Below are 15,095 nucleotides of genomic sequence, written 5' to 3'. Positions count from 1 at the left end.
TAGAAAGATTTTCCATGACTGTGTACCATTTTCCCTTTGATAGTAACTTGTGCATAAAGAGAATTCTATGAAAACGAATATAACACGTTATTAGCTCTAGCTTTTACAAACAATCAATCAATTTTTTTTGTCTAATTACAAAAATTAAAATCAAAACAAAATTTTTGAGAGGTAGATTACTTAATAAAATAACAATAGAAAAGCACATTTTACCCTTTCACGTTTTTTTGCAACAATATATAGGAAGTAAAAATAGTCAAAGACTTAAAGAGGGACTTCCCATTAGATTTTGATGAAGTGTTTGCACCGGTTGGAAGAATGGAAACTATAAGGCTAGTGACTGGTATAGCAAATTACAATAAACGGTCTATGTACCAAATTGATGTGAAATGTGCTCTCTTAAATGGTCCTCTAGATGAAGAAGTGTATGTAGCTCAACCTCCTGGCTTTAGTTTGAAAGGTCAAGAGTCAAAGGTTTACAAACTGAGAAAGGCGCTATATGGGATCAAGCAAGATCCAAGAGCTTGGAATAAGAGAATTGACAAGTTTCTAAGTTAGATTGGATTCAGTATATGCATTCCTGAACATATGGAGTATATGTGAAGAATAGTGCAAACAAGGGACAAATTACACTATGCTCATATGTTGATGATTTGCTCATCACAGGGATTAATGAATCTTACATTAGCGACTTCAAAGCTAACATGATGAGAGAATTTGAAATGACGGACTTATGTTACATTTCTTATTTTTTAGGAATTGAATTTGAAATGACTAAAAAAGGTTTGTTGGTGCATCTGAAGAGATGTGCTTGTGAGATACTTAAGAAGTTTGAAATGGAACGTTGCAACCATGTTGTAACTCGTCATAGCCCAAACTTCAATTATCAGAAGATGTAGAAGAGAAAAAAGTGGATCCTACACAGTATAGAAAGTTTATTGGTTCATTGAGGTACATATGTAACACTAGACCTGATCTAGCTTATAGTGTTGGCATTATTTAATTAGTAGATTCACGGAAAGGTCAAAGATATCTCACTTAGTGATCATCAAGGTCGATAATCTATCTGCAATCAATCTAGCTAAAGACCTTATTGCTTATGGACGTAGTAAACACATAGAGATGAGGTTCCGCTACCTAAGAGAACAGGTTGGTAAAGGAATTTTGAAACTGGGACACTGCAGAAGTGAAGTTCAAGTAGCAAACATGCTTACAAAGGGAGTATTGATTGAAACATTCACTAGACTGAGAAGTTTGATAGGGATTGAATATCTGGAAAACATGAATTAAGGTGGAGTGTTAATGTTGTGAATTAATTTGTGTTGTATGTGATAACTTGTGATACAAGCTAAGTGTTTGTGCTTAGTTTTGTTGGTGAATTGTATAGGATCACAAGGGTGTAGGTGATCAGCATTGGTGGATGTATAAATAATTGAGATCATGAATGAATAAACTCTGAATCATTTTTGACAAAATTCTTTCATATCTCTCCTTTCAATATTTCTCTATCCATTCTTCTTTAAGAAATTGTGAACAAGTGTAGTTTTGTTCTAACAATTCTGTTATTGAAAGTATAGTAGTATTAATTTATTATATGGCTATTATCTGTATGAGAAAATGGAGATCAGTGAATGTCAATCAATTGAAATTAATGGGTGTAATGAAATTTTTCTTGGTCAAATTGTGAATATAACTAACTTATAGCAAGCATATATCTTCAGAACGGTTTTAGCATAGGAAAGGAAAGGAAGTTATTATATTATGATAATGAGAGAAAAATCACGTTTCAAAGAGGTTCATTGTTCCAAGGAAGGGTTTAATAATAATGAATTTGAAGGAGAAAAATCACTCTAGAGCATTGTTGACAGAAGAACAATCCCAAAGATAAAATTAGCAACTAATTTGCAATCCCAAAGATACATACATGCCTACTAAAATAAGTTAATGAGAATCAACAACCTTCTTCAATAAAATTACAACAGAAAATCTAGTTAGTTACATCGTACGCCTATAATAAGGAAATAGAAGGCGAGCTTTATGCCCTCACGGAATGCAAACTTAACTAGCTTTGCATGCCAGGAACTTTATCTACCGTCTGAATACGCCTTGCTTTCCTCTTGTAGAAGCTGATTTTTGAAGCGATTTTCATTTTCTCCGTGGCTAAATGATTACATTTGGGTTATAATTGACAGTAAAAAAACTACAAGATAATCACAAGTATTGTTATCACCACAGTAATTGTGCAGACCAAGGCCTGCAAAATCAGTAAAATTTAAGAGGGAAAAAGAGCAGTCAGTTCCATGTTCCATGAGAAAGAAAGAAAAATGTAATTATGGCTTACGCCATATTTTAATTTCTCTTGAGAGAGATATAAAAGAAAACATTAAAAGTAAGAGAGAGCAGCTATTGTAACAGAAGCACTAACAAGTAGCAATTTTGACAACACGAAATTCACCATATACTTTACACTTGCTCTCGAATACAACACTTACAGCAATAGCAGAAGCAGCAAGTCCGGCACGCTCCCTTGGATCCTTATGGTAGTAATTTCCGAAGTAGAGAATTGTAGCATAATACCACATCAATGGGCATACAAATCCTAGCAGAAAACTGGCAAACAAAGGGAGGCAAGAGAAGATGCAAACATCAAACTATGCAGGATAAAGAAATTGAGAACGACAAATCTTTACAAAATAACTTACGAGAACCATCCAATTCCACAGCCAAAACATGGAAGTGGCTTGTCAAATTTTCCCAATTGTGGGTACTCTGGATCTCTGATAGGAGCATAATCGCCCTTTCTTTCGTTCTCTGTATCCATCTAGCGCCCTATATCCCTATGTATATTAAATTCAATTTTAGCCTGCTTTTTAACACATATATGATGCATAATTTCGTAACAAAGCATTAATTTTATCATAATCATCATAGGAGGTACGACTAATTGAAACCAAAACCGAAATAAAAAGAAACTAGACAAATATCTTAACAAATCATTTTGCTAGACAAATGCAGAAAACAATGTGCTTAATGACAGTTAAATAACTGAGAATTAGAAGCCAACTGCCAAAGTTCATGATAATTGCCACAAAAAGCTTAATAAGTAATACCAAACTATCAAAGCATAATATTAATAAGAAGTATCTACATCTCATTCCATGAGAAATCTCCAACTAGAATGAGAACATAGTAGTCAATTAGATGATGATAGCTTAATCATTGTTAAAATCTCTGAAAGATATCTCACCATAGCATTATTCTTTCTCTCATATTTCTCTATTTTCATAATTTTTTTCCTTTTTTAATAGTGTTTTATCTTCTGGAATAACATCCAGCATATAATTCCCATCATATTAATATAATTAATATAATCGTATTATTCCGATTCCGAGAATTCCTTTTCCCCCGTTACAAATTATTTGACTAAGAGGGAAAAGCTTATCTCTTCATCCCTCAAGTCTTTTGTGTGCATACCCTAGGATGATCTTTACCCACAATTATAACCATGTCAAGAAGCCACCACAAAGCCGGCAGTTATTCACGTGGATGGCTAAAATGCTTTGCTTTATAATGTTTTTTTTCCTTCTAAAAGATGTAACAAAAACCCATTCTGCTGTGACAGATACTACTCATTATGCAGATATGAAACTGAATAAGTTCTAGTTTTTGTGACACCAAATGCCTTTTGACGTGCGATTATTGTCTGCCTCCCTATTGATATGAATAGGAAATATCTAGATTCAAAATTGAAATGTAAGTAATAGTTAGTTCCTTCCTGAATGATAGTGGGGTAGGGAAAACAACCTCTAATGGCCTAATAACTACTGTTTATGAAAAGCAAAGAGTCTTCTTCTAATGTCAAAATGATTTCTAAACCGTACTGCATAACTGCAATTAAGATAAAGAGAGCATTTCTAGCTCAATTATATAACACATGAAGCCGAGGTTCATTTGCAAACTCTATTCAATCAATTCTAGCTCAAAATATTTATAGTCGATAGTCTTATCGTAATGCCACCATAAACAAGAGACCATTCAAAATAGTATACATACATCCTAAAAACTAGACCAATTGCCTCCTTCACATGACAACTCAAAACAAATGCTATCAATATCACGCACTTCACTAAAACGTACATATGCCTCCTTAAAAGAATTGACCAATTTCGATACCAAATTTAGTGAAACTAATTTCTAAAGAACAGTTTTCAACAAAACAAAATACTTTTAAGTCCTGAAATCTAATCAGCTTCACATCAAAGAAGTGAACCGTCCAAAAATCAAAATGCTTGATAAGGGGTCCAAAGCTTAGTTCAAAAGGGACAACTCGGAACTAAGTGAGTATAAATATGTACCTCTAGCTAGCGAAAACATCTAATTCAATACCAGAACACTCATAAGCCATATATAGCTTATAAGTAACCTACATTAACAAGATTACACACACCATAAAGTGAATTATGTAGCAATACCTCAATTGACACTCAAAATAACCAAGCATGCAAGCAAACACAAACCATTGATGCTAAACGCATTTCATCTTCAACAAGTTTAGTATTTTTCTCCTTCACCAGAACCCAGATCCTCCAACTCCTTTAACTATTAGTTCAACTAACACTCAAAATAACCAAGCATGCAAGCAAACACAAATTATAGATGCAAAATGCATTTCATTTTCAACAAGGTTAGTATTTTTCTGCTTCACCAGAATTTGAACCCGGATCCTCCAACTCCTTTAACCATTCGTTCAACTGACACTCAAAATAACCAAGCATGCAAAGTTGCAAACAAACACAAATTAAGAAGTGAAATGCATTACATCTTCAACAAGGTTAGTATTTTTCTCCTTCACCAGAATTTGAACTCAGATCCTCCAACTCCTTTAACCCTTAGCTCAAACCAGTTGAACTACCCAACCCCTTATCATGGATTATATCTCAAGCTAGTTTACTCATTTTCCTTTAAATTTTTTTTTTTTTTTTTTTTTTTGCATTAATACCAAAATACAACATACAAGTCAAGCAAAATACATGACCAAATTACAGAATCAATCTAAGAATAAATGTCAGAAATTATTTGTTAATATTACCTATAATAAAAATAAATAATTGCATCAATAAAAAAACAATTTAAAATAAAAATAGTAAAAACATTGAAAAATAGAACAACCCATTTTCCAACAACTAAATTCCTTAAAACCCACCTAATAAATTTCCATTTTTCCCCAAAAATAACACTAAAAATTGAATTTTGGAAGGTGTTAAGAGTTACCTGTGAAATTAAAGCAGAAAAATTAAGAAAAATTGGATTCTGAAGAAGAAAAAAGAGCTTCTTTTCTACATGACGGTGAGGGTATAAATGGAAAGAGTGAACAAATAACGACAGTGAAGTTGAGTGAAGTGTGCAGAGGTGAAGTCGAAACTCTCGATTTTCTCGAGCTTGTGTTTTCACGACTGGATACGACGTCGTATGACTCATATCTTTCATGAATCTTCATGAGGTATTAATTAGGATTTAATTCTGTTTATTACTGTCTTAATGTGAAACCTTCCTTTTTTTTACACATTGTTAACGTGAAAACTGAAATTTAATTAAGTTTGTTTTTTTTAAAGTAAATTTAATTATGTTTATAAACCATCGACTTTAATACGATATTTAAGTTTATCATTATATTAATGTAGAAAATTTATTTAGAATAAAATATTTAAATGTTATAAAATATTGTTAAATATAAGTGAAACTATTGCGTTATTTTTAGTAAAACTTATTTATCATATTTTTTATGTTTCAGTGACAAACGGACAAATAATGGTCTCGTCTGTATTTTTTAATTGAAAATTAGAAATTTTATCAGGAATATCTAGGATAATTTAGTAAATTTAAGAAGTAATTTACTTTATATTTTAACCCACTTGAGTTGTTCTAGTGATATTGACTTGTAACCTGAGATGTGTTCTTCCTTAAGCTCTCAGGTTCGATTCTCTCTTGTGCCAATTTGGGTGGCCTAGTTTACCTTCTTAAGAAATTACTTTATTTTTTATTATTGATAATTAGTAGTAAACATGATAGTAATATTTTTTATTTTATTATATTTTTGATAAAAAATATTGTTTATGTTTTTCTTTTAATATAGTTATTGTTATGTTTCTATTTCTTTTTTTTCTTTCTATATTCTTTTCATAATTTATCTTCATTGACTAAATTCTTTATACTTTTTTTATTATTTCTTTTTTTCCTATTTTTATGCGTAGATTCCTAATATATTTTTTTGTACATCGTATTCTTTCTATATTTTTTGTTATATTTTTTGTTGTATTTATCTCATGTTCTTTCTATATATATTTTTTAAAATAAAATTAGTAAAATATTACATCGAATGATATAAACTTGCAACGTGGTTAAAAGTAATAGGGATAAATTAGTAACTTTGACGGTAATCGATTTTAATATATTAGTAATAGAAGTCTAGGAACTCATCGTTAGAGGATTTAGTGATGATTAGCGTTGAATTAGATAGGGATGATCACGGTTCGATCCCCGCAACTAGGGATGACAACGAGTAGGGTATGAGTATGGTACTATAGTATAAAATATCATATCATTTTAATAAATTAAAAAAAAAATTGACTCATAAAAATATAAACAAATTGTTAGTAACACTAGTAGAAATATGACATATTACTTAAGCATTTTACATCTGACGAACATATGTCAGATGTAAAACGCTATATGGAGTAGTCTTTTCATCTGGTCTCAATATCCACAGATGTAAAAAATATATAGACAAGACTTTTTACATCTGACTTCAATATACCAGATGAATAACTAAACGCGGTGGCAATCTTGTAATTATGGTGAAAATTATCTAAAATACATATATATCTGGCCATATTTAGCCTCAGATATAAAAAGTCAGGTTTAATAAAAAAAATAAAATAATATTTTTGGAATAGAGGTAATGTACGTATATCTCTCTCTCAGCTCGCAAGACAAAAAAACACTCGCACAAAAAAAAAGAAATCGATACAATACAACCCTAGCTCTCTCTCGCGATGCAAACCCAGCGCCGTCCTCCACCGGCGACGAGATTGAACCTCAGCGCCGTCCTTTAATCAACTCACCACCACCGCCTTATCTCAGCAGTCGTTCTCTCTCTCTCACTCGCGCAGTCGTCCTCTCTCTCTCACTCGCGCAGTCGTCCTCTACCCTCACGAACCCTAACTCCAAATCGAAGGTTGTCTTTCATTCTCCAGCCTCTACTCTCACGAATCGAAGGTTGTCCTCCTTTCTCCGGCCTCTACTCTCACGAATTGAAGCTTGTCTTTCTCTTTCACATCGATTCAGGTACGTACTCTTGTTTCTCACGAATCGAAGGTTTTAGCTCTTAGCTCTTTGTGGTTTGTTACTTGATTTTGTTTCTACTGAACTGTTTCTTTGTGTTTGTGGTTTATTTTGTTTCTACTGAACTGTTACCTGATTTGGTTTTAGCTCTTATTCTTTGTGTTTGTGTTAAAGTTTAGTGGTAAAGTTTAGCTCTTATTCTTTGATTTTAGTTCTTAGTTTCTCAATTTCTATTCTTAAAATTATGTTATGTTTGTGTTCTTAGTTTAGAACTCTGCAGATCTGTTTCTGTTCTATTTTGATTAAACTAAAATTTCTGTTTAGTTGAATTGAAGTTTAGGTTAATTGGAAGAATTTTCACATATCAATTAACAGATATAACTATGAAGAATTTCTGTTTAGTTTAAGAATTTCTGTTTATATTTGTTACGGTATGGTTTTGGTTTTAAAACTTTTGTTTAGTTTAAGTTTAAGTTAATCTGTGAAAAATTTCTGTGCTATTTCACATTGGTTAATTGGAAAACATTTCAACACAATTATGGTATGGATTCTTCATATTTATATTTTTTTTAAGGTGTTAAACTTGTCTGTAGTTGTTGGCTTATTGATAAAACAATTCTTCAATTATATTAGTGAACTAACGATTTTACTCTCTTTGTATCAATAACGTGAAAGTTCCACTTGCTTTAACTATATGTGCTTTAACTATAACGTGAAAGTTGTTTGGCATATGGTACTGGTTTTTATGTGCTTTCTTGCTCAGTTCTTGAGTGATTGGATTCTTAGTTTATGTTATTCTTGAAGGCCTGCTTTGGTTTGGGTTTCCTGGCGTCTGTCTTTTGGGGTTTGGCCCTTAAGTATGGTTTTGGGTTCTCTTGTTTGTGGTTCTGTATCTGTTTTTGCTGCTGGTAGTTTGGGTAAGGTGATGGTTTTTGGGACTTGTAGCTTTTTAGTTTTTAGTTCCAGCTGTTGTTTCATGGTTTCTTCTTGATTTTTATTTTTATTTGCATTTGTTTCTATGATTTCTTTTGTAAGTTATTGCTTTTGATTGCTTTTGGTGTTGATTCATGACTTTAGCAGTTATGTTAAATTAGGTGACAACAAGCACATGTATTGCTTTTTTTCTCAGTTATTGCATATATGTTTCACAGGTTAACTTCTTTTGTCTCTTTCTATGTGAGTGTTGTTGATTGGATAATTTGGATTGATTTTCTAGTTTAAGCATTGGTTGCTATTAGCTAACAGAACATGGACTTCATGTTTCAAGGTTGGTGATCTTATTCATTAGGTCACCGGAAGCTAATGAATGGCTTTGGTGATCCTGTTACCACTCTTTTTCATTAACTATTTCTTTGATTCTGTTGGATTCAGGCATATACAGAGACAGAGTAAGTGTATGCACAAATGACCATGTTTTCTTGAGTACCAATGGAGGCATATGATAAATAGCCTTTTACGGTTATGTGGCTGGTTATATTGTTTCAATTTCAATACCTAACATAACATGTGATTTGTGCTTCATTTGGCCATTCAAAAAAGTATTGTAGAAATTACTATTGTGACTTGTTTGTGTTTATGCTTATGTTTTTGTTCATATGTTGAGCCAATGTTCCTTCAATGTGTGGCTATTGAAATGTTGTCTTCTAATTTATTGTGATGACCATATGATTCAGGTTTGAGAGAGTGGTTACATTTTATTTCTCAGAGTTAGTAATATCCATTACGATGCCAATGTGGATGGATGGCGGGATCTTGATTGGAGTAGCAAGGCCATACATATTGCTGCTAGAAACCAAACAAAGTGGTAAGTATATGACTTATCAAATTAATCTTCTAGTCACAAATGGTTTGAGTAATATTACACTACCTGACCCTGGCTCTGTTAGTAGACTTTTGAATGCATTTGTTTATATGATAGCATATGATATGACTGCCTTGTCTTGATTCAAGTTGAAGTTCTGTACATTTTTGCTATATGATATTTATGTTTCATGTAAAAGACTAAATTATAACCTTTTCAGTTTTCAATCACTACCATGATTTCTTTGCAACTGATATTACACTAGTACAAATATGACATATTACACATCATGTTTACATCTGACGAGCATATGTCAGATGTAAAACGCTATATGGAGTAGTCTTTTCATCTGACTTCAATGTCCACAGATGTGAAAAATAAATAGACAAGACTTTTTACATCTGGCTTAAATGTACCAGAAGCATAACTAAACGCGGTGGCAATCTTGTAATTATGGTGAAAATTATCTAAAATATGTATATATCTGGCCATATTTAGCCACAGATGTAAAATGTCAAGTTGAATAAAAAAAATAAAATAATATTTTTGGAACAAGGTAATAGTCATGTGTATCTGATATCTCTCTCCCAATTATCAAGACTTAAAGAAAAAACCCTCTCATCACCTTCGCGAAGAACACCCAAAACCCAGCAACCTTCGCGAAGAACAACCCAAAACGCAGCAACCCTGCTCGCAGCAACCTTAACCCCTCACCTTCGCAAGAACCAGCGCCGTCCTCTCTCTCAACTCACCACCAGCGCCGTCCTCTCTCTCACTCGCAGTCGTCCTCTCTCTCACGAACCCTAACTCCAAATCGAAGCTTAACTCCAAATCGAAGCTTCTCTTTCTTTCTCCGGCCTCTACTCTCACGAATTGAAGCTTGTTTTTCTCTCACCCACAACTGAAAACGCAGGTACTGATTCGAAGCTCTCTCTCGTCCCTAATTGCAGAATGAAGCTCTCTCTCGTTCCTCTCCCTCCGATTGAAAACCAAGGTACTGAATTAATGTTTACGATTTGGTTTTTCCCTTGCTCGATCTATTTCTTTGTGTATTCAATCATGATTTCAATTTTGATTATCTTTTAGGGTTAAGTGAATTAATGTTTCTGTTTGAAATTTGAATTAATTCAGAGTATTTGAAAATGGGTCTGTCATTCACGAAGCTGTTTAGCCGGCTTTTCGCGAAGAAGGAGATGGGTATACTTATGGTCGGTCTCGATGCCGCTGGTAAGACCACCATTCTGTATGAGCTTAAGCTTGGAGAAATCGTCACCATTCCCACCATTGGTAAGTTTTATTAATTATTTCTATAGAGAAAGGTAATCATAATATAAGGAATGTTAAGAGTAGAAGAAGTAGCAGAATTCATAACAAACAATAAAGATAAGAAAAGAAATTGTTACAAGCTATATCTACATGAATGAAACTTAACAAATTTCATGAAGTTAACTTATGAAAATGACTAATAATTTTCTGTTGAACACTAATGAGCTTATCCAACAAGGCTCAAACATTGTTGAACACAAAACTAGTGGATCAGAAGAAGAAAAATGCATTGGAACAAAGATGCAACATATCCCTAACAGTCGCCTAAGAGGTATCGCCCCCACCCAAACATCTAACAGAAACCGAGTCGAGTTCCTGTTCCCCATTCTTCTAGACGAAAACCAACTCTGATCACCCTCCACGTGTTCCCTATATAGTAATTGTAAGTCTGGTGAAACTGTGATGAGTTGCTAAATATCCATCCTTTTAAGCATGCCAAAATTTTAAATCTGTTGCCGCATGCCATGTACTGCTAATATGTTTGTGTGCTCATCATTTTGATTTTTGTTTGTTGCTACAACATATTGGAGCAACATATTGTCAAAGAACAAACTTGAGAAAACGATATGATGTGCGAAAGAAAATCAGAATTTTTGTGGTAGTGGAGCAACTACTTGTTCTTTCATGAACAGAAAATAAAGAAGAGCAGTTAGTAACAACACTAATGTAAGTGCGAGCGAGGACCGTTCATTGTACTCACTTCTCAGTTCAAAAAAGAAAGATAAGAAGTTGCTACAAGTTACATATTCATGAATGAAACCACTGACAAACAACTGAAAGCATAAGTTATGTGACTCTTTCGTGAGTTAGTTTTAAATAGACTACAAATCAGTTTATTCAACAAGGCTCACACACTGTCCGACATCAAAACCCGTAGGTCGGAAAAAATGAATTAGAACCAAGATGCAGAATGTTACTATTTGACTTGTTTTTTAGAGATTTGATTACTTTTATATATTCATATTTCTATATTTTTTGTATACTGCAAACACCAATGAGCATTTAGTTGGTAGAATAATTTCAACACAATATACCATAGAAAAATATTCATAACTTGCTAGTTGAATCCAAATAGAAAACAAGCTTAACTGCTAAATTAAATTCTTTCTGATTCCAACCAATGCAGACAAACATAATCCAAGTTATATAATTCAAGGCAAAGCGAAATAATTTATAGACCACTCTAACCGAGGAAGTCCAAAAGTCCACTAAATAAACACGCCATTGCATCCTATGGCGCCACCATGGCGGGAATCAATCTGTATTTCAAATGTGGTTTTCTTCAGATTCACAACAGATATATATTAAAAGTGCCAAAAATATATTTTCCTCATCGGGTCATGCTAAACAGTGCCCCTGGGGCACTAGTTAAGCATACTAAAGTTGTGCATTCAATGTTTTAATGATCATAGTCATGATATTTGTTAAATGAATGAGCACTACTCATGTAGGACCCCTAACATAAGTATGTAATTTTTATGATGCAGTTTATAAGATGCTAAAAAAGCAGAGAAGATATCTTAATCAAGAGGTGATGTGGATGCAATTGTCATGGTAGAATTTTGTAAGCTGGTGTTGCCAAAGCTTGGTTTAGGAGGTAGCAGGATTGGTTAAAGCATCAATGATGTGAATTGAGAGATAAAATTGGAGTTTCTCTGATGGTGTTTGTATAATTTATAGCTGAGCAAGTGTTAAGATTATATAATCACATTTATGCAGTGAGTTAAAAACTAATAGACTAAGTAATAGTTTCCTTGTTTTTATCTTCATTTTCTTCAATTCTCAACAACCTTCCACAAGCTGGAGCTTGGTAAATATCTATCAAGCCAAGCTTGGACACAAGATTATTGAACTTTGAAGTTGATAAAGCTTTAGTAAGAAACTGTTCTTCAATTCTCAACAAGGAATGTTTGTAGATAATGTCAACGTTTGTTTTTTCAATATCTTTTATCAATGGATTATATTGAGTGCAGATTTTGATAATATAGATCGTATTGTGTAGGGTTTAATGTGGAAACTGTGGCGTATAAGAACATCAGCTTCACTGTTTGGGATGTTGGAGGGCAGGACAAGGTATTTCTATATCGGCGCGGGTGTGTGTGTCTGTTTGTGCGTGTTAAGGAAATACTACCAATGCTTTCGTTTATTGTTTGGACCCGGTTCAATTGAGTTTTGCATCAAAGCCAGTTTCACTTCAAAAGGCGGGTAAACAATACATACAAAATAATTTGCGTGATCTAAACAAAGTGTGCTACTTAGCACCACATCTTTTGGAGTAAGCTCTTATTTAAACCTTTAGTTTTGATTTACTTCACTTGCTATTCATTCTTTCATCACCTCATTACAATGTTTTGATTCAACTCATTCTTTCACGTGTACAGCGGGCATTGGCAATTAATAATTATGTGTCCTAAGGACAATGTTATAGTTTGTCTTTGTTCATTACACCGTAAGATACCTGAGGCAGCGAGGAATTTTTTTAAAGAGTAAGTTATTATTTTAATTAGTTTGCCTTTGGTTTGCCTCTGTTCGTCCACTTACTGCCTATTAAAACTTTGTTGATTTTTAAATTTTTCTAGTGCTTTTAAAGTTCATCAATTGACAACTTTTGGTAATAGAAAGAAGGCTACATGGATTTTTCCCAAAGTAAGTGTGGTGTAAATTTTAATATTTATTTACGTTCATAACACATGATTGATATTTATTTATGTATTAACTAAATGTCGTTTATATGTAGACAAGGCGACAACCTAACGGTAATGACTGTGGATATTATGTAACGAAGAACATGCTTGACATTGTCACCGCTAGTATTACAAAGAATTGGATGGAGGTATTATTTTTTTTCTTGATTGCCGCTTTTTTTCTGCATATATGGTTTTCTGCAGTTTCCTGCATTCTGCATTAGTCGGGCCGAACGTTAGTGTCTACGACCCATTCTGCATATATAAGTATTTGCCTATTTGCCTGATTAGTACTTCTGCATTCTGCATTAGCTGTGTAGTTTCCTAGCTGTGTAGGACTGTGTTGTCACTTGTAGTTTCATTAGCTGCATTCTGCTGAAGCCGCTACTTGACAGACTTCCCTCTTACTGGGAGAGTCTTCACTATTTGTTTGTTTTTCACATTCACAAGATAGTGCCATGAATTTGGCCATGAGATTGAACTGTTTTGTCTAGAAAAAGTTGGACATGAAGCTTCAACTTATGTAAATTGAAATCTGTATCTGATTTTCTGCACACTAGAAATTTTAATTGTACTAGAAATCTGGTTGAGTAGTTGTTATTTTTTCCGCCGAACGCCGTACCTGGGAACTGCTGCTGTTTGTCGCTTCCTGCATTCTGTTTGGATTATTGCATTTTTTTAGATCATGTAGTATGAATAACTTGATCATGTATATGTATTGTAGGTGTTCGATGATCCCACGTCATTAACCGAGGAGGAGCTGTATGAACTGCGAAACAGCTGGGCTACTTGTTTTCTTGACCTGTACAATCCCGAGGTAGATTATGATGTTGCCGACGATGAGGCTTAGGAGCTAGCTAGGTTAATTTGTGTGATGTTACAATGGATTCACATTAATTAGGATGTTTTGAATTGTAATGACTTGTATTTTGCTTGAATGTTATAACATTTTGGATTGTTGGTATTTTGCTTAAATTGTAAGACTTGGTATTTTATTTGAATTGTAATGACTTGGTTGAATGTAATTGTATTTTGGTTGAATGTTGAATTGTAATGCTATTTTGGTTTTTTTAATTACAAAATAGGATTTAAAATATATAAAAAAAAAAAAAAAAACGCAGGATTTTGAAAAAAAAAATTAAATAAAGTTACTATTTCACATCTGGTGACTTGGTCAGATGTAAAAGGTCTAATTTAATTAAAAAAAAAAATTGGTCAGCTGAAACACGAGAACAGAGGTAAAAGGGGGTAATTTTACATCTGGCAAATGTCAGATGTAAAAAGCGTAAACTTACTACTTCTTGTACGTCTACCTCTGACTTGGGTCAGATGTAAAATGGGGTTTTGGCCAGATGTAAAAAGTGTTTTCTGTACTAGTGTTATCCTTATATTAATTTAGGTCACATTAAGTTGCTAAGTAGTCTTTGTTTACCCTTCAGAAATGGTAGAAAAGTAAGTATTGTACATGTTATATTTATATTTATATTTATATTCTTTATCTTGTTTTTATATTCCCCCCAAAGAACAAATTAATTAATTAATTAGGCATCTGTTTTGCAGATAGGTTGAGATTGTAAGGGAAGAAGGATTGGAGATATCTCAACCAGCTCTTGATCCAAATTCGACAGAGATACATCATAGAATTACAGTTAGAGCTAGGACCAAGAAAGCGCATAGGTAACATTTGTTTTAGAGCACACAATTGTACTTACTAATCGTTGCTTGTCACTTGTCATGCCTTATCTTGATTTTCTTACCTGCATACGAGTGTATGACTTAGTAATTTGTTGTTCTTGAGCATCTACTATAAACTTCACTAAATGGCTATGCTGGTTGTTGCTTGCGTGATTCACTAGCTAGAAAGGGGTCAAACAGTGTGTTATTCACATTTGCTTTTGCATTTAGCTGTTGTTTGGATAAATGATTCATTTACCATACATTAA

The 15,095-nt window shown here is 33.3% G+C and overlaps 2 protein-coding genes across 10 annotated transcripts; one reads left to right on the top strand and one right to left on the bottom strand.

Moving 5' to 3' along the window:
• Window positions 1-1,799: 1,799 nt before the first annotated feature.
• On the bottom strand, window positions 1,800-5,495 carry LOC123887083 (60S ribosomal protein L18a-like protein). 2 transcript variants are annotated; one of them, XM_045936365.1, is made up of 4 exons: window positions 5,272-5,495; window positions 2,703-2,829; window positions 2,493-2,610; window positions 1,800-2,254 (listed from the first exon to the last, which is right to left on the bottom strand). In XM_045936365.1, the coding sequence occupies exons 2-4, from the start codon at window positions 2,819-2,821 to the stop codon at window positions 2,201-2,203; spliced, it is 291 nt and encodes a 96-aa protein (XP_045792321.1). In that variant the 5' UTR covers window positions 2,822-2,829; window positions 5,272-5,495; the 3' UTR covers window positions 1,800-2,200. The 2 variants fall into 2 exon arrangements, with proteins under 2 accessions (XP_045792321.1, XP_045792320.1); XM_045936364.1 differs by having other exon boundaries at window positions 2,703-2,837; window positions 5,272-5,494.
• A 1,487-nt stretch (window positions 5,496-6,982) lies between these two features.
• LOC123885144 lies at window positions 6,983-14,193 on the top strand. Of its 8 annotated transcripts, none has more exons than XR_006801088.1 (8): window positions 6,983-7,344; window positions 9,015-10,136; window positions 10,274-10,429; window positions 11,956-12,743; window positions 12,850-12,954; window positions 13,048-13,114; window positions 13,206-13,301; window positions 13,877-14,193. XR_006801088.1 is itself a non-coding variant. In XM_045934408.1 (8 exons), the coding sequence occupies exons 5-8, from the start codon at window positions 12,872-12,874 to the stop codon at window positions 14,000-14,002; spliced, it is 372 nt and encodes a 123-aa protein (XP_045790364.1). In that variant the 5' UTR covers window positions 9,437-10,136; window positions 10,274-10,429; window positions 11,956-12,065; window positions 12,471-12,743; window positions 12,850-12,871; the 3' UTR covers window positions 14,003-14,193. The 8 variants fall into 8 exon arrangements, 7 of the variants coding, with proteins under 7 accessions (XP_045790366.1, XP_045790363.1, XP_045790365.1 ...); XM_045934408.1 differs by lacking the exon at window positions 6,983-7,344 and having other exon boundaries at window positions 9,437-10,136; window positions 11,956-12,065; window positions 12,471-12,743; XM_045934405.1 differs by lacking the exon at window positions 6,983-7,344 and having other exon boundaries at window positions 9,437-10,136; window positions 11,956-12,342; window positions 12,471-12,743.
• Window positions 14,194-15,095: the final 902 nt, after the last annotated feature.

This window comes from Trifolium pratense, linkage group LG5 (assembly GCF_020283565.1).
Source record: "Trifolium pratense cultivar HEN17-A07 linkage group LG5, ARS_RC_1.1, whole genome shotgun sequence".
Lineage (NCBI taxonomy): Eukaryota > Viridiplantae > Streptophyta > Magnoliopsida > Fabales > Fabaceae > Trifolium > Trifolium pratense.
This window is presented reverse-complemented; position numbering and strand designations above follow the sequence as displayed.